General features: G+C 40.9%; 1 protein-coding gene across 2 annotated transcripts in view; it reads right to left on the reverse strand.

The window, feature by feature from the left end:
- Positions 1-3,569: 3,569 nt before the first annotated feature.
- Positions 3,570-18,683, reverse strand: part of TYRO3 (TYRO3 protein tyrosine kinase) — a 60,794-nt gene continuing 45,680 nt past the window's right edge. For both annotated transcript variants that reach the window (XM_053475698.1, XM_053475697.1), the window contains 5 exons: positions 14,954-15,075; positions 11,442-11,551; positions 8,468-8,627; positions 7,515-7,651; positions 3,570-4,190 (listed from right to left, as the gene is read on the reverse strand). In XM_053475698.1, coding sequence (XP_053331673.1) covers positions 3,788-4,190; positions 7,515-7,651; positions 8,468-8,627; positions 11,442-11,551; positions 14,954-15,075 — 932 coding nt within the window. In that variant the 3' untranslated portion in view covers positions 3,570-3,787. The remainder of the gene's footprint in view (positions 4,191-7,514; positions 7,652-8,467; positions 8,628-11,441; positions 11,552-14,953; positions 15,076-18,683) is intronic.

The raw sequence follows: 18,683 nt of genomic DNA on the forward strand, positions 1-18,683 counted from the left end.
AAATAATAAGCTGTGATTAATACCAAAAATTTATTATCGGAGGGTTAACCAGCGTAAAATCCCAAATCAGTATTTTACTTTTAATACGTAGGAGCCTGAGGCTTGGTGAGTAATGGCTGAACATAAAAATGCTCGCTACCGCGGGATTGTAACAGCATCGTGTAATGGCGTCAACCAGCTTACTGTGAGCTAAACAAGATGCTAAAATGTTTTAAACATTACCCTATGGTGTTTCGCACTCAGAGAAACCTGGTGCTCTTGATCTAGATTTGAAAGGAAGCTGCATCATGAACCAGTGACGAGCAAAAGGAAAAAGATGTCGTAATGTTTCATACCACTTATGTACTATGGAGAATAATCAGCTGTTTGTATTTATGAGTTTATTCTAGAGATTAACGTTCAGTAAATTTGTGCATGAATAATTGTCCACAGATCCTCCAATTTACTTTAACTTTCCAAATAATTGTAATAAAAACGAGCAGAAAAACTTGATATTGAAGCTGCTGTAGAAAGGGAAATTAAAGTGTATTAGCTTGCAAGAAAAATGTCCTCTGCATATAATGTGCTATGTTACTATTTTTGCCTAAGTTGCCTGACACCATTCTGCAAAAGTATAATACATCATGTTCATAACGAGAAGCAGCCAATCGTGCCAACACTGACACTGACTTATAGCAATACACCGAGTCATGGGTTAAAACTAGGACTAAAATTGGTTTAAAATGTATGTAAAAAGGCTATTTATTGTACAATACAGTATATTCCTATCTATATTGTTCCACCCTCAGCACAAACGTTGGTTTTTAAAACCATTCTAATAAAGGGGCAATCAAGGATTATAAAGAATTGCAGCACAATTAAGTGTCGTATGCATTTCGTGATGTACTTATGTGTGTTTCAGTGATAATCCGCCTCTGTCACACCCAGTTTGTATTAAGGCAGAAACACCCGTAATTGGTGCTAAACTCAACTCATACCTGTTTTTACCAGCCCTAAAAAGCTTCTATGAGCACATAGCAGGATACCGGGCTAGTAGACTTAGCTCCCAGGCAATTAAAACAGGAAAGCTAGGATCTACATTCATTGAAAAAACAGAGATTCTTTTGTGTTTTGATTTACCATGAAAAATCTGAGGTGATTTCTGTGCTATCGTTATTTAGTTAAACAGTTTCTAAAAATTGGACTTAGTCCAAATTCAATAGAGTCATTGAATATATTTGTAATGGCTACATGGCAATGTGTTATATTACATGTATGCGTCAATAATTTAACCATATAAAGGTTGTGACAATACATTAACTCCCTTTTTAGCACAGATTTAGCCATTTTATTATTTCCTCTCTAACAAGGGCTCCGTTTATTATTTTTTTGTTCTTTTCCCCCACCTGCTACAGAGCATCATACAGAATAATTTTGAACAACTTTCTCTATAATCTCATTATACCAAAATGCTTTTTATTAAAGGAGCTGTTCCACCTACTCTACTAAAACATAATACTTTTGCAGTACTAAATGTGACATTAGAAGCATCATTCCTAGTACTGTTGAACTCCCAAACCCTTCTCAGAATCCTCTTAAATCATGTAAAGTTTTGCTTCATTTATATTTCTTGCTAGTCGTTGCAGTAGAGACTGGAAACCTTCCAAAAAAACTACAATTGCACATCTACATTTTCTTTCCTTATGATGTTAGCGTGTAATGTTTTACCGAAGTGGAACAGCACCTTTAACCAGTCATCTTTTTCCTGTAGGCTGTGCGTGAATATATTTGAACAGTACTATGACTGAAGAACATGTCTACGTTGGCGGATGATATAATGATTCAAATCTCTAGAATTCAGTGTCTCACACCGACATTGGTGCTTATCTTCCATTAAGGAAAGCAAGGCACATATCCCAAATCATGAGCTACTGATTTGAGGCATAATGACACCTAATCCAAAACATTAACCAATTTTCTATCCACTTAGACTGCAAACCTCAATGACAAACGATACCCACTGTGATTACAGAAAATTTAAATAAGAAATATGTATAAAAATATCTTCCTGTATTTGTTTTTACCTTTTCCAACCAAACCAAAAAAAAAATTGCTCTACCTCAGTAAACAGTAAAAGTGAATTTCTTAAAAAGCTCAGGGGTGCTCATCATGGGGTAGGTCTCACAACAGTGAAACTTTGAGTTGTATAATAATTTCTAAATAATAGTGGCCAGATTATAGACAAGCTGGTGAGTATTCATTGCATGCATCCATTGTATACTCAAGGCTTTGTAAGGGAGGCTAAATGTAAATGCAAACATATAGTGTTTCAGGGGCTTTTTGTTACCCACCCAAAAATATAGATATAAATAAACAGGGGTTGCAAAGTCGCGGTGAGTTTAATGATGTTGGGGGGGTTCTTTTAGAGCAAATAAATCTGAAGTCCTTCTGAATGGCATAACATGAAATGCAATCCATGATATATAGGTCTATTTAAACACCCCCCCCAAAAAACCCAATTATCTTACATTTAATATTTTATGAGTGGTGGTAACTTTCAGATCTGTGATTAAATGATATGATATCAGGAACTGTAAACCCTCAGCCATTAATCCATGTACTTGAAAACCTTGCCAGTTGGTGATAACAAAGCAAAGTGCGGAAGAATGAACGTTGGTCATTGTAAGAGTAATGATATATGTCCCAAACCGTGAAATAAGACTATTCCTGCGTAACCAAAGTTGTACCAATCAGCAAAATGGTCAACTGGATTGTCCTGGTTAAGAAGGCATAGTCTTAAATCTCCACCTTTTAATAGTCATGAAATAATGCAGCCTCCTGTGAATGTTTTAACACAATCTGAAATTCATTGCATCTGAATGAAAACAAAAGGAAGTAATTTTCCAAGAAAAAAAAAAAAAAAAGTATAAATAAGAATGATTTTGCACCCCTGGTATCTGGAAATTTTTACAGTGCTCTAATGGAACAAGAGGTTGAAATCACCACAAAACAGTACGATAAGAAATTATAAACCATTTGTTCATTTGGCTGAGAGAAAAGAAAAGGAAAATGATAAAACGTAAATAGGATTAATGATGGCCTTCACTGTTGGTTTAAAGTAACTGCATCTATAGAATTACACAACCATCATAATGACTTGGACTCATCAGCTTCACTCATTTTAGTATTAAAAATCAATGTCAGTTTACCTGAAAATATTTTATGATTTTCTCATTTTTTCAGATATTGCATTGAGATATAGAGATTTGGGACACATACTAATAACGAAGGATGCCGTCTTCTTGGAAATTCTTCCGTTGAAGTCACTGAGAAATTGTAGGCTGTGATCCGATCTAGCATAAAAATACAATGTTCTTCAACCTCTGCCAATGGACTATATACAGGCATAAAAATCTTGCAAAATCTTTCACTTTGACGCAGTCTATATACATATAAGTTTGAGGCAGCAGAAAACACATATAGTGTTTCAGGGGCTTCATAGCAGATCATATAGCTTTTTTCTCAGTTATTATTGGTAATGGTCGATAAAGTAGTAATGTTGGTCCTAGGGATTGCTATTGGCCAATATATTTAACATGGGGAAATATAAATCTTTTATTATTCTTTTGTGTCGTAGAAACAGGCCTTAGATGCTAAAGGAGGTAGAGGGTCGAGTTAATCATTGGATATGATTAGGTCATATGTCGTCTGTGACTAAACAGGCCATGATCCTTGAATTCCGAAATAATAAATAATTGGAATATTTGTCTCAAAATGTATCACAGGCATACAATCTCATTTCTGTGAACTAAAGGTTGATGACCACATGGTCGTCCTGCATATCCTCTTCCTCATCCTCCTCTGCATTCAGAAGTCCTTGTGCTTCCCCGGTGTGTGCAGGTGGTGGCCACTCATCCACCTCTCTAAGGCACCCAGGGCTCACAATGTAACGATAGTCGCTAGCAAGTGCCGCTGCACTAGAGGTCTGTGAAAGGTCTGGGCAACAATCCTTCTCGTTACCAAAACCAGATTGCAGTACAGAGACTCCAGCAGAGGCTCCACAAGTCTCTTCAAGGTTTACATACAGGGGATCCCGGCTGGCTGAGAGTAAAGACAGGCGACCCCAAATTGCTTCTAGCCGTTCTCTCAGGTTTGTGAAGCAGGGCCTCCGCTTAGGCTCAGTGGTCCAGCACTGACACATTATTTCATACCTAAAAAAGAGAAGGTTTTGGCTTTTACTGGAAGACCTTGAATGTGAATTCTCCTCTACATGACAGATCATCTAATTTCACATCTCTTACCTCTTGTATGCGCACAGAACACTTAAAAATGATACCAAAGCCACCTATAGCCATAGTATACAGGATCTGATCCAAACACGCTTTACTTTGTGTTTGATGCCAGGTTTTAACAGGTTTTCAACACACTGAATTAATGTTTGGTGCCAAGTTATATGTATCTGACTAAAACACACTACAGTACTGTTTGGTGTTAAGCTATTAGAACATTTCTATTCAAAGTCATGGCATTTATGAAGATGCTCATTTTCACATTTGTCTTAAAATCTACCGCCATAAGGGTACCGGCACAAAGCAAACTAGATTACTCTACAGGGAATCTGCCACATACCACAGCATTTACTGCAAACAGGGGAGGGCATGCAAGGGGGCAAATGCCCCATGGGCTATTCTGATTTTAAACCACTGGCTAAATCATTTTAATGGGTGTTAACTGCAATTGCACATAATTCCATCATCGTGTCTACAGTTATAAGGATTAAAGGCAGCATGGACCCACTGACTGGATCCTTTCTGTGGTCCCAGTATGTGCTTTCTATTCGGCCCCCCATTAGTCGAATATACAGGCCTGGAGCCCACGGAGCATATTGTCTGACAAATATTGTTTGGGAAATTATATTACTGGAACACTCTGTTTCGCAAATGGAAACTCATCCGTACCTCGGTCCTGAAGAATAATTCTCAAGTATCACCACTAGATGCCACTGCAGTGCACCATTTTACAGTATTTGCTATTTAATCATTTTCTGTTTCTTCTTCTTTTTCGATTTTCAGGGTGGCAATTTTTGGGGCCATACAGAATATTAAATCCAGTTCCTTGAACCTGCCTAACTCACCATTGCCCTAAATGAGAATATCCTGTTCTACTGTATTGATAAAGACGGGGACACGTCTATATCCATAACATTAAAATGGCAAGAGACTGCCGCCCACCTGAAATGCACACATATAGTAGCGCCTCCAGCATCCTTTTTTTTGTATTCGGATAATACAACGTGTAAGTGATTTAGTGTTTTAGAACATTTACATAATCATTACCACTCACAATCATTCACTGGGTTTTTTTTTTTATCCGTTTCTCCTGTTGTCCATTTTTTGAGAGTTTTTAATATTACACAAAATAATTACAGGAATTAAAGGCAAAAATAAACTAGACCAATGCTAACCATAACTAGACAGACTGTGATGATTTTGTTCATGAACTAGTAGTCCATTCAATGGCATGCTGTAATGGTATACATCAAGAGATCAAAAAGAGGCAAAGTGATTTATTTGAAGCTAAGAGTAGAGGTTATTTAACCTATTCAGGATCAGCCCTTATTGTGAAAAAACACTTGCTAGGTCTGGTCATTTGTTAAAGTTGCTGTACGACCTACTCTTCAGAATTGTTTAACACTTTAACAACCAAATGGAGCATTAGGAAAATGATCCCTAAGTTCATCCTAACAACTAAATTTGCCACACTGACATTTTTTCTTCCAGGGACCCATTGTCATGTTTAATCATTGTGGGGCCTGGGGCAAACTTCCCTCAGCTAAACAACTAGCCATAACTGTTCTATGAGCTGAGCCCCTGGTGGCAGCGGATGCGTCTAAAACTGCTGGCATTGGTATCTACACCGCGGTCTGCATCCTACGTGATATGCCGATGTATCCTGGCACTCAGCAACAGTCCCCGAGGAGGAATCGCTGGTACAGAATTCTGTACAGGTGGCTTCTATTTTAGCCTTGCAGATTTCCACCTCCAGGACCTAGAGGTTGTTGTGAGGGCCTAAAGGACAGATGTTGAGGGCCCCTAGGTAATCCTAGATCCTGGACCTAGGTCTGCTCCTTTTGTCCTGCATTAAAGATGGCCCTGCCAGGATCACTCAATGTTACCTCCAATATGATTGGCACATGTTACTTTTATGTATCCAATATACCTAAGAAGATAAGTAGTCAGCAACAGGAGCAAAACACTATTAGCCAGTTTTGTTTTCCTTACACAAACGTAATCAATTCTCTGTTTATTAAAAAAAAAAACGGCGTATGTAATACATTGTGTATATCGGTAAATGTAGAGTGTTGTTTAAGAGGTGCAGTTGTAAGAGGTGATACAGAATCCAAATAAAGTCATCCAGTCAATTCCAAACATCAGTTCTGGGTTATGATTGCGAGTTAAAACGTAGTAAACATGATGATACAAAGTGTAATCAGTGTAACAGAAGATAGAACATAATAGTACAGTGATAACTAGGTGAGTTGCGTGGTGCCTTTAGGAATGATGGATGGAACCACTAGTTCTTAGGAGGTCAATAGAAAAATAGGGAGACACAGCCACTGGGGACGAGGATATAGAGCAGGAGGTCTAGGCCTTGGAGGGGGTGGAAATATTAAAGCCACCAGCCTGTTGGGTAGAGAGAGAGTTTGGTGCCCAATCAATGGTTTGGAAGGATGGGGAAGAAAGGAACAGTAACCATTTTAAGACATGTTTATATGACAGACCCTTTGCAGTCATCACTAAATCGTCCATGTAGCAGATAAATATGACTTTTTTGATCCAGGCTAAAATAGGCGGAGGATGTGATGATTTACAATATTTGGGGATTATTGGTTTGGCCGCATTGAGAAGATAGATAGTTAGGGAACATTTGTATATGCCAGGAAATATTTCTTTATGGTGGAGAAGAAGAGATTCAGGGGAGCCTGGAAGTTTGGGTAATCCACCTCGTGTATAACGGCCACAAGTGTCCCAGAAAGGGGCGGATAAGTGGACACTCGCACCATAGGTGAATATAGGATACCTTCGAACAAACTTTAGCCCTGTATTATGTATATAGCAAGACCTCGTCTGCAGTGATGATACAGTTATGTCTGCCAATGTAAGTACTGACCACGTTAAGCATGGACTTGGTCAGGAAAATTGCATTTCTTTAATTGTTTTATTATCGATAGCAAATCATTCTTTATTTTATGTGACTGTAAACACCCATAAAAACTCTCTACAGTGGTCAGCCAAATACACCAGTTGTTTCCCAAATGGCAACCAGCATGTATTCCTGTCAACCTAGTTTCCTGGCCCACATACAAGTGCTAAATACATTTACTTTTTAATGAGCAGCAGATGCTCTAATTACGTGGTATTTTGATCAGACTCTGGACTCTTTCAGTTATATCTCACAGGCACACAAGATGCTTGCATAGTCCGGCCATCGCCTAGCCCCCTGCCGGCCGTAGAACAGGTCGATGTGTTACTTACAGCTCATCCATGCAGTCGGGGGGCTGCTTCAGCCTGTTCCCAGCAATGAGGTAGCTGTAGATTTCGGAGTTCTCTATGCCAGCGTAGGGGGTCTGTCCCAAAGTGACAATCTCCCAGAGAGCGACTCCAAATGCCCACTGAGGAAGAATTATAAAATTGGATAAATAAAGCATAAAAAAGTAGAGCTCATTTTTTATTTTTATAAAACAATTTATAGCATAATTGAACTATTACATTATTAGAGTGCAAGTGTCTACCTAGATATACACACACATAAATCTACATATGTCAACTACTAAGTCCTCTACTAATTCTGTGCTAGTATGTCTTAAAGGGACACTTTCACCCTGACAACACCTCTAAAGAAGAATGACAGAAGAATTAACATACATTCTTTCAAAGGGATAGAAAGAAAAAACCTGACACTTACCTGACCCAGAAGCTGCAATCCCCCTGCAGCAGCTGCCCTCCTCCACAACGCTATTGAAGCAGCCAATGAATGGCAATAAAGTGCCCCCTTTGAAATCAATGGGAACACTTGCCATGCATGTGGATGGGGGTCTGAATATATCACGTGCAGGAAGATGTGTATCTCCTGCACTGTAAATAGTTGGGTGGCGGGATAAGGGGGAATTCATATTTGTGCAATTGGAGGGCTTTCCTGCCCCTGACTGGCTGCTTCAAGAAGGGGCAGGAAGCTGCAACTCTGCTGCTTCTACCTGAGGCATACATTGGTTTTCTTTTTGTTTGTAGGTTAAATGAAGGCCCATGAAATTACCTATAAATTACTTTCGCATGCATTCATTGTTCAGGGTTCTCCCTGGGACACTGGGTGGTTTAAATCAGAAAATACATTTTGGCAGCATAGGTGGAACGGCCCCTTTAAACACTAATCTCCGTGAAAGCTACTACACTATTTTGGCCCGATGTGTGTGCAAATTATGTAGACTTACCACGTCGCTGTATACGGTGTAAACATTGTCTGCGAGGCTCTCCAGTGCCAGCCACTTTACGGGAAGTTTGGAAGCACATCCCTGGCGGTAATAGTCCCCGCTGTAGATTTTCTTAGAAAGACCAAAATCTGCCACACACACCGTCATGTCCTCGTGCAACCTGTGATAAAGAGCAAAGTCACAGTAAACAATCACAGCACGTATAACATAACTAAAAAGCATTTAGCATGACAAAAGGGCGGAGCCTGCATGCACACCCTCTCCCCTGATTGGAGGAACGGGGGAGATGCTGTCCACATGGCGTGCACCGCGGGTCCCCCTTTTGCGTAAGTTCTCCAGGAGACCCGGTCAACAGAGCCGATGCCGGGGAGAAGGGGATAAAGAAACAGTTGGTGAGAGAGAGGGAATTTCAGGGAGACTTGAGACCTCTGTGTGTGGCAGTGCGGCAACTTGGATTTTAATCATGAAACATGTTTAATAATAAATGAGAGAGAAAAAACAACAACTATGACAAAGCATTACAGCTACAAGACCTGCATTGGCAGCCATGATGGATTCTGACCAAGCTTCAGTTTAAAGCTGGTGGTGCCAAATTAATCACCAAGAGTAACTTTTGAAGGCTGTACAAAACTGCAGAGACACTTCTCTCTCCTACTATAAACCTTCTTAGAAAATGCTAGAATAAATTCAATCTAAGGCTGGGAAAACTGAGGACACCCATCTTCTTTTCTCTCTCCACTGAATTATAGATGAGGAGTGAAACGACAAGAACACAACCTTCATATCAACTATACAAGTGCCGTATGGATTGGTCATTTCTTTAAACACGCTTTGCATTGAATTGATAAAAGCTGAAACCTTTTCTGGTTTTTATTTTCTAAAAATACATTTATAATAATAATAAAAAAGGAATCTCTAGTAATTAGCAGTCACACAACAGCAGCAAACTTTCTACAACAGGAAAAATTATTTTCGAGATGTATATATCCAACGACACCCATGTACATGATTTCAGAGGGAGAGTTTCCCTGACGTTAATTGGCTGTTTCAATTAGCCAATCAATGGCATGAATCATAGGATCACCAAGGAAGCGTTCTGCCACAGCTCTGGAGCTAGAAGTTTCTGACCCATGGAAACACCCAGAGTTTCTGCAATCAGTGATGTCATATCTGTGTCACGCATTAAATGTTGCGTTATTACATCAGTGACTGGATATTTGATGAATCTACACTACTTTTGTTAGGAATCAATGGTTTCATGAGAAGTATGAAAAAGTCACAAACTGTTGCAGAAGATAGAAGTCAATGACTCCGACAAGATATCCGATGTTCACACTACCCTTCTTACACTTGATTAAAAGATAAAAAAAAATTGAGCCATCTGCTTAATTGGACTCCGTATCTTACAGCTTAGTAACAGTAATTTCAATTAAGTAGTGGAATTTTGCACGCAATCTGGTGGAAGGGTGATCTCGTGTGAGGTTCATTAAATCAGTCATCTTCATCACATAACTTAATTACACAAACCAGAATCACTAGCCCAGATATCACTTAGGTAGGCCGGCAATAGTATGCTTTAACAACATAATATCAAGTGAAGCCGTCCACAATACAGTCTTTATGCATATAAAATACATATATGTATGTATATGTATAATGATTTTTTTAATGATTCAAGTCTATTATATGATTGATAATAATGTTGTAGAGATTGTCGAAGAACCTGGCATTAACGTAACCAAATATCTCCTCCGCCAACCAAGTAAACCACCAGAAGCAAGCTTTGGATGTAACATCGCTGGTGACGGGACCTGCCTTATTAGCCAGAAAGCCACCGCTTGGTTCTGTGGCCAAACGCGATACTCCCAGCGTGCGTGCGTATGGGGCTGTTGTATATGCAGGAAGCCTATACTAATGCATGTGCTTTTAGGGGGCCGATGGAATTGAATGCATGTAATTTAATAGTGTAACTACTGGTGTCAGCTGAAATCAAGCCTCATTGCCTGGTGCTTTAATGCCTCCATTTAAATGTCAGGTTTTATAGCATTTTGCCCCATATATATTAGTTTTGGTCGGTACAGTGTACAAGACTGGGGGTTTCTTATATATAGATTACCCTCCTTGTGTTTGTAGCCGTGTTCATGCTACAACATTCATTAGACGGGCTGAGTTGTTGCAGATTTTCCAGTCTATATACAGTGAATGGTGTGCGGTGATCAGGTGCACTGTACATGCGGCAAAGCTACGGGCTATAGAGCATAATCAGGGTTAATCACTTAGCTGGCATCTCGACAGAATTTCCTCTCTCCGTACTGAACATTTGCTGTTCTGTCATCAGGATGGCATGTTTTGCTGTGCCAACATGTCTCAGACAAAGGATTCATGTCTTCCCAAATGCCATTTGTGCCTCATTTCCCATCAACATTCTCTGTTTCTCATACACATTATCCAAGATTTATGTAAAACACAGGGGCAGAGATGTGCCGTGTTGAATTTATCTCCCCTTTCGGACTTAACAGACAGAGGATGGGGTAGAGGTTTTATGCACCCCTTACAGGCAAATGGTTACCAGTCGGCAAACGGAATTTGGGGCAGATCCATTGAGCGAAGCAAACTACGTCCATGTAAACTACTGGCCATATGGTACCTTATGGCATCTCACATTTAAGTAAATATGGTCATACAGCCTCCTGTGCTTGAGGCACTGAATGTTATATTTTTATCTCAGAGTACTGATTAATTGTGCCTCCACATGCTGATCACACAGCTTTGGAATAAATTAGCACTTTCCACAGGATTTGGTGCTCAGTGGGATGCGATCACATTTGACAACACATCAAAGAATTGAGTAGGATCCTTACTGAGCAAAAAGGATGACATTATCACAGCCTTTCGTGAATCTCCCCGCATCCGGTGCCGTTAAATGCTTCCTAGTCGGTTATGCAGAGACAAAGCACAAAAGCGCTCTACTCACATGCAGTTGCGAGTGGCGAGGTCCCTGTGGATGAAGTTTTTTGCACTAAGGTATTCCATTCCACTGCAGATGTCAATCATGAATTTGACAAGAGTTTGAATAGGTAGAGTCTGTGGAAGAAAGGGCAGCGCATTAATAAATTACACGCAGGAGAATAAATGTTTGCATCACATTTGGAAATATAAAATCAGGTTTGATACATAGGGCTTTAGTTTTGATGATTTTACTATTCTGTACCATAGCAGAGTATCATTAAACCTTTACTCGTCTACAAGGTTTATGGCTTAAATAGCCATTCAACGCTAAGCCCATTTTTGGTGAAACTAGGGTTTTATAGTCAATTGTTTGTTGACCTAACTGCGAGATCCACTATTACAGCTACTACTAAGGATTAGAGCCACACACCTATTGTTTTCTCCGTTGGTGGCAGGGTCCAGGTTTGAGCCCAATCAGAAGCTTCACGTCCCTTTTATGCCATTGGCGCTGTAGCTGGATAGACGCTGGGAGGTATGGCCCCAACTTTACTGTGTTTGAAAACAGGGCTGGACTGGCCATTGGGCAAACTAGTCAAATGCCCTGTGGGCTGGTGCCTCACAATGCTGCTCACGTGGCAGATCCAGTCCTTTTATGTGCAGCTTCCAGTTGGAAGCTGTACAGGGCCCAGTGGACTCCTGTTCGAAACAGTTCTAAAATAAAAGTTAAATGTTCTTTTAATCACCTTTTCTAAACCAACCCAAATATTCTCAAGTAGTTTAACACAGACAGACAAAAAACTTCCATTTCCACTAAAATTACCTTGTAAAGAAAGACATAATTAGTTACCCAGAAATTGCATGCCTCCCAACTGTCCCTGTTTAGGGACTCCTGTCCCTAAACTGTCCCTGTTTAGGCAATCCTACTGTCCCAATTCCATTCTCCAGTGTCTGAGACATCGGAGAATGCACCCTGCGCGAGTTTGAGTGACACACTACCCTCCTGTCATTCTGATTCACTGGGGGAGAACTTGGAAGGTACGAAATTCTCAGTATGAGAAATTTAACCTTTTTAGTGTGGTGCCAGCAATGTAAAATCTAAAAGTTCTCTTTATTATGGAAAAGTGCATTTTGTAGTTTTTTCTTTTTTTTTTTCATCTGAATAAATCAGATGTTCTTCGACTCTTGTGTTCCCTTATTCCAAAGTATATGTTTTCTTAACTGAAAACTCATATTATCCTATATAGTAAGGGAGAAAGGGAAACACAGCTCACAAAGGCTACTATATGTTATAGAAGATACTGTAGGTAGCATGAGGACAGGAGAGCTTTGCTTTTAGTACAACTGGATTTATTATACTATCTATAATATGTGTTTTTATAAGAAGCCAAGTGTCCGTTTACTGGCTTGATTTTATCTCCCTTCATCCGACCCTTACAAAGGCTTCCCGAATCAGCAAAAAACAGAAACTTAACATTAGGACAGGGATAAATTAAAAGGAGGAATAACGCAGATTATAAGGAAAGATGGCCGCTCCCATGCCATACACGTAAGGTAGAGTTTAAAGATAAACACCATTACATTACACCACATTTAATAACCCATTTAAAAGAATACTGACAAAAGGTTGAGAAGGGCCCTGCTTACCAGTGCTAAAATAAAAAAGTTGCTGCGGATTTACAAGAAAGTTGAAACTTTCTTGTAAATCCGCAGCAACAAAGTTTAACAAGTTAAAACTTTGTTAAAAACCTCTTTGGAGCGTAATTATTCGTTTAGGCAGCAGCCTTATTTATGTTTTCTGTCACACAGGCTCTCAGCAGTCAGTTTGTTCTATAAGAAAAAAAAAAACTATAGAATTTTATTTCATTTTACCATTATTTTTTCTTGGGGGTATTTGGGCAGGTTAAAAATAATCTGTAACATAAAGTTACAGTTTTAAAGTGTGCTGGTCCCTTTAAGACAATCTATACTGGCAGTGTTGCTTACCCGGTCACCGCACCAATGCTACAATTGTTTAGAAAATCTTAAATTAAGACAAAGGTATTTGTGCCCCTGCTGGGTATAGAGTATGACGACAGACATAGGTGGAATGACCTAACAGCCTAGGGAGCTACAGGGTAAATCATCATTGTCTGCGTGTCTGCCATTCTTGATCTAGGGGATATGGAAAGCACTAAAGTTTAGTCTGTGTCTCTGGAATTGTAATGTAAAATGCAGTTGAAATTCCAGTAATCAGCCTCAGATGGATTGATTTGTCCTGCTAACTACTACTGCTTATCAGCTGTGAAAAAAAGACAAATCTACTTTCATTCTTAATAAATAACTTCAACACAGGGGACTGGAAGGGGACACGCGTATCCAGAGAATTAAAGCTGAAAAAATCCTAGAGGTGAAAGACGCCACACCAAAGTTTAGTCCTCCTGGAAGAAGGAACACTAAGGATTTACCTAACGTGATGTAGGTGACCCTGTGGTTAAAACAAGTAAGGGGGTAAGGGAGTAAGAGTAAGAAAGTTGGGGTAAGAGAGGGAGTGAGTATGTATGTATGAATGCGTTTGTATTTGTAAGAGTGTGTAAGGAGGAGTGTGTGTGTGTTAGTATGGGTGTGTATGTGTAAGTTTGTTTTACCATGTTTGTTACAGTGTGTGGGGGTGTGTGTGTGTGTGTGTGTGCGTGCGTATGTGTTAGCATGAGTGTGTAAGCGACTTTTAGTGTATAAATGTGTGTTAGCATAAGTGTGTTTGTTACTGTAAGAATGTGTGTGTAAATGTGTGCCGGTGTGAATCTAAGTCAAGGGACCCATGTGGCCACCTTGCTTTACATGTCCCCTGGGCCAGAAGGTGCCAGCCCCCCCCCCCCATCAAAGTCCATATGATGGCTGGAAAATACGAGCCTTCAGGTAACAAATATATAATGTTACTCTTTGGATTCTACCAAATAGATTCACACTGTCGATCTCCCATAATTTTTCTGCAGCAGTAAAGCAGGACTATTTGAAACACAGCATCGTAAAGCCTGAGGTAAACAAGACATCCACAAGCGGGGTAGATAAGGCTAATATCTTGATGTGTAAGCAGGCTTGTAAGGAGCGGGAGTACACTTTGTATAGCTCTGGTTTTATTTTCAGTGACAGCAGCCTTGTTCTTATCGTGTAACAATCACACAGCTTGGCCTCGGTATATCCTTTCATGAGGCAAGCTGCGAAGGTGCAGTACATTTCTTATCCTGTGTAGGTGTGAATGAGTCAATCCCTTGAAGGTTAACTCCTGACACAGTAAGGCAAGCCTTTATGGCACAAAGGTGCCGAGACCGATACCCATCTATCTCCGGTAACTCTTTACAGAGGGCAAAGTGCAAATCAGTAACTATATTAAACCAACCTCCTCTGTAAATGGTTATGGTGCGGCAGAAAATCAATAAATCAAATACAACCGCACAGAAAATACTGCGCAAAGGAATAGACGGATTTTTATAAGGAAAGCCACTTAGCACCAAGTAATATTTAACAGCTCTATAGATCCCAGGCACCCCTCTTACTTACAACAGGCTCTTCTCCAATACGGGACATCAGCAGGTAAGTGTGGAGGTCTCCATGCTTCATAAAAGGGAGAATAACCATGGGAACCGGCAGCCTGCCCTTGGTTCGACTTCTTAAACTCACACCTTAAAAAAAAAAAAAATATCCATCACATCGTTGGATGTGGTATCTGTTAAAGCCTATGCACTATGATAAAAATATTCATGTATTTTCTTACATTGATTAAATTAATCAGTCTGCAAAGCTAGTATATCTCACTCTCTATGTTGAAGCCTGCGCCCAGCTGCCAATGAAGAATGGATTGGGAACATGTGGCCTAGTTGTGTTGCCGGACCCCAGGTGGCAGTTGCCAGGTAGGTGGGCAATAAGTGCAGCCAAACAGGCCCACTGAGGGGGCATTGCTCTGCACCTCTAAAGCTGTACATTCTGTACAGGTTGAAGAATGTTGGCTGGGCTGCATTGGACACTGATGTGTCTCTTTAAAATTAAAGTTGAATGACTTACTGGAGCTTCAGGCAATCAGTAAAGAGCCAGATTTCAGATCATGGTCACTGCTCACAAAATGCATTGATTTAAATAAAATACCTGTTGTAACTAGACTGGCAACAAAGCAATATATACAAAAATCTCAACTTCCGTGACATTTTACAGTAATTTGGCTCTAAGAACGCTCAAAATACTATGACTAAAATTTCCCAAATAAACACACACGCTGACATGGCCCCGTTGGTCTATGTGTAATAGTACGGAATTATTAGAAGACATTATTAGAAGACATAGAAGACAAGAATTATTAGTTGACACCTGCCAATACACCGAAAGTTCTCTGAATTGTTGTCGGCTGTAAATAACACTGAAATCGCTGGGGTTTTGGTAATGTAGAAGTTTCAATAAGTAATAATCAGGGTTAACTGGTTATATCCACGCAAAAATGAAATCCTAAAAGTCGAGGGGGACTCTGGTTTGGCAAGACCAAAAGGATGACACTCTTGTTGAAGAGCATAACCCAAAAATCTTGCGGTTCTAATACCAACACTACACTTAACAAAGCTGCCAACAGTCATATATAATTGTCAGGACCAGGCCCGGACTGGGAGAAAAAATAGGCCCGGGCATTTAAGCCTGAGCAGCCCATTTTTATTTATTTGTTTATTTATTGTTAAAGCCCACCCTTTATGTACCATCTTTGCATTTACTCACTCATTCACACAAATCATTAACACATTCATTAATGCAGTCTCGCAAATCATTCAAGCAATTCATCCACACATGAATTCATTAATTGTCATACGCATTCACACTACCCCCTCTCCCCATCTTATCTGCCCCTTCTCACTATGTTCCCCTTTTTCACTATGTACCCCCCTTCCCCACTTCTCAATATGTACCCCCTCTCACCATCTATCCCCTCTCCCCATTTCTCCCTATCTAACCCCTCACACTACTTACCTTGTTGCCGGAGCAAGCAGCAACTGCAACCGGGCCTGACTGACTGGGCCTATGCGGCCTCTACGGCTGCATTAATGTAGAGCCCCTAAAGCCCGCCGCAACTGCGACCTGGTCCGCCACTCTAAGGGGCCGGGAAGCCCCCACCAGGGCCGGCCTTAGGGGTCTGCGGCCGCACAGGGCTTAAATAAAAAAATTGGGGTTTTTTTTAACTTTATTTAACATCCTCCATGTTAATTTCCCAGCCCCTTAGAGTGGCGGACCAGGTCGCAGTTGCGGCGGGCTTAAGGGGCAGGTGCCCCTTATGCCCTGCGTTAATGCGGCCGTAGAGGCCGCATAGGCCCAGTCAGCCCGGTCCTATTTTAAGGTAGGGGCCTGGAGCTGCAGCTCCATCAGCCCCTAAGTCAACCCAGCCCTGCCGCGGCCCGGCCCACCGGGAAAATGCCCGGTGTGCCCGATGGCCAGTCCGGGCGACCAGCTTTATGACATTCCAACCCATACATGCCCAGATGGGTTCTGTGCATGTGAAAAAGGGTTCAAGGCTGGGTTGAAACATTCTGTCAGAACAGATCCCTGTGCAGATACTGCGTGAGAACCTTCTTTAGAAATGGAAAAAAACAATTACCAGGAACTTGTTTAACTGGTTTACAAGTCCAAATGGGGGATTGTGCAACTAGTGTTCACCCTGCTTTGTCGTTAGAGGCTTTTCTCAAATGTGAAACATAATAACAGCCACCCTTCTTCTCCATTGTCAGTTCTTGAGATTTCCGTGCATGCCCATGGGGGTCTGGATAGACCCCTGCCTGCAGAGCTGACTGGAGGCAAGTATATCCACGTGCACAGTGTTTGCCTGAAAATAGCTGGGGTGTTGGGGACACCACAATCATTTGCACACAGCTATCATACACATTAAAGTGTATATTATGGCTGGCCTGTCGCCTTAATGCACTGAAAGAAATCATAATTTGTTTCAAGACCTAATAAGGCTTTAAATGGGACGCTCCGGCCACTATATGCACTATAATGCATATGATAGCTGAGAGGCCCCTTTACATCTTTGCGGTATCCCTCCTGCATGGGGGTTCCACAAAATCACCCCATATGTATATGCCCCTTTCCATACTTCCCAACTATGTGTCGTGTTGACGATGTATTCAGCCAAACACTCCTTCTCACAAGTGATATACTTATCCCCACTCAGCTTGAGTGTTGACTTAGCAAATGTTGCGGAGAGGGCCACTTTAGGAAAGGAGTGCGTTCCTGCCACTCATTGGCTGCTTTAAGCTTCTTTATTCTTCCTGTATCAACAAGGAAACCTAGTAATGAACATTTTTTTTATTGATGCCCCGAGGTCAGTGGCTCCACAATGAGGGGGTGTGGGGGGGTCCTAGTGCCAAAAACGGGAAGCCCACAGTAGTTCAACTGGTTCAACCATGGCTTTTTCAGCGTGCAAAAAGAATAAAAACTCATCACTCAAAAATAAAAATAAAAAAAGGCATGCACTGTGCAGAACTGAAACCATGTACATAAGTGCTCCACATTGAAACCCCATACCTTTAGGCTGGTATGAGTTATTGTTATTTAGGGGAGCCTAAAAGGCTGGAGGTAGTGGCACGTAAAAAATGATTGGTAACTTGGACCCCTACAAGCAAACGTGCTTACCTGCAAGTGCAAAAACTGAAGTAATGTGCGTAACCCTCACAACAAAAACTCCCAGTGCACTGCGCCCAGACCTTGGCCAACCTAGTGACCTCGGGGCTCCAAACAAGCCGGCTTTAAGGCCAGAGAACCAAGCTTTCACTCTCTCACATTTACTCACTTGATCTTAGCCAAAAGGCAGAGTATTGAAACATAATATCATAATATCAGGACGATAGGTCCCCTTCTTCCTTTCTTCTGGGGTCACATTCCCCGAAAGGATATGTGGCCCTTTTCTTCCCTCCCAGGACAAAATGCCTGCAGGAGGACTGGATCTTCATGGCTACCTAACCCCTCCTCAGCAGAAAAGCCATTGCATTTTTGATGTATGTCATCATCCTCTATTCTGTAGCGTTATTTGTAGGGCATAAATAACGCTACAGAATACTGGATGTATCCCAGTACAAATAAAAAAAAAGTCACTCAAAAATCAGAAAGACGCACATGCATTGTGCAAAACAATTGTGCAAATCGTGTAGAAACTATATACAAAAAAGAGTCCCCATGGAAGCCCTGGCCAGTTGGGCTGGTGTGATAAAAATATTCCTGTATGCACTGCACACCTAGCTGAAAAAGCTGGGGCTAATGC

Source organism: Spea bombifrons, chromosome 9, assembly GCF_027358695.1.
Source record: "Spea bombifrons isolate aSpeBom1 chromosome 9, aSpeBom1.2.pri, whole genome shotgun sequence".
Classification (NCBI taxonomy): Eukaryota; Metazoa; Chordata; class Amphibia; order Anura; family Pelobatidae; genus Spea; species Spea bombifrons.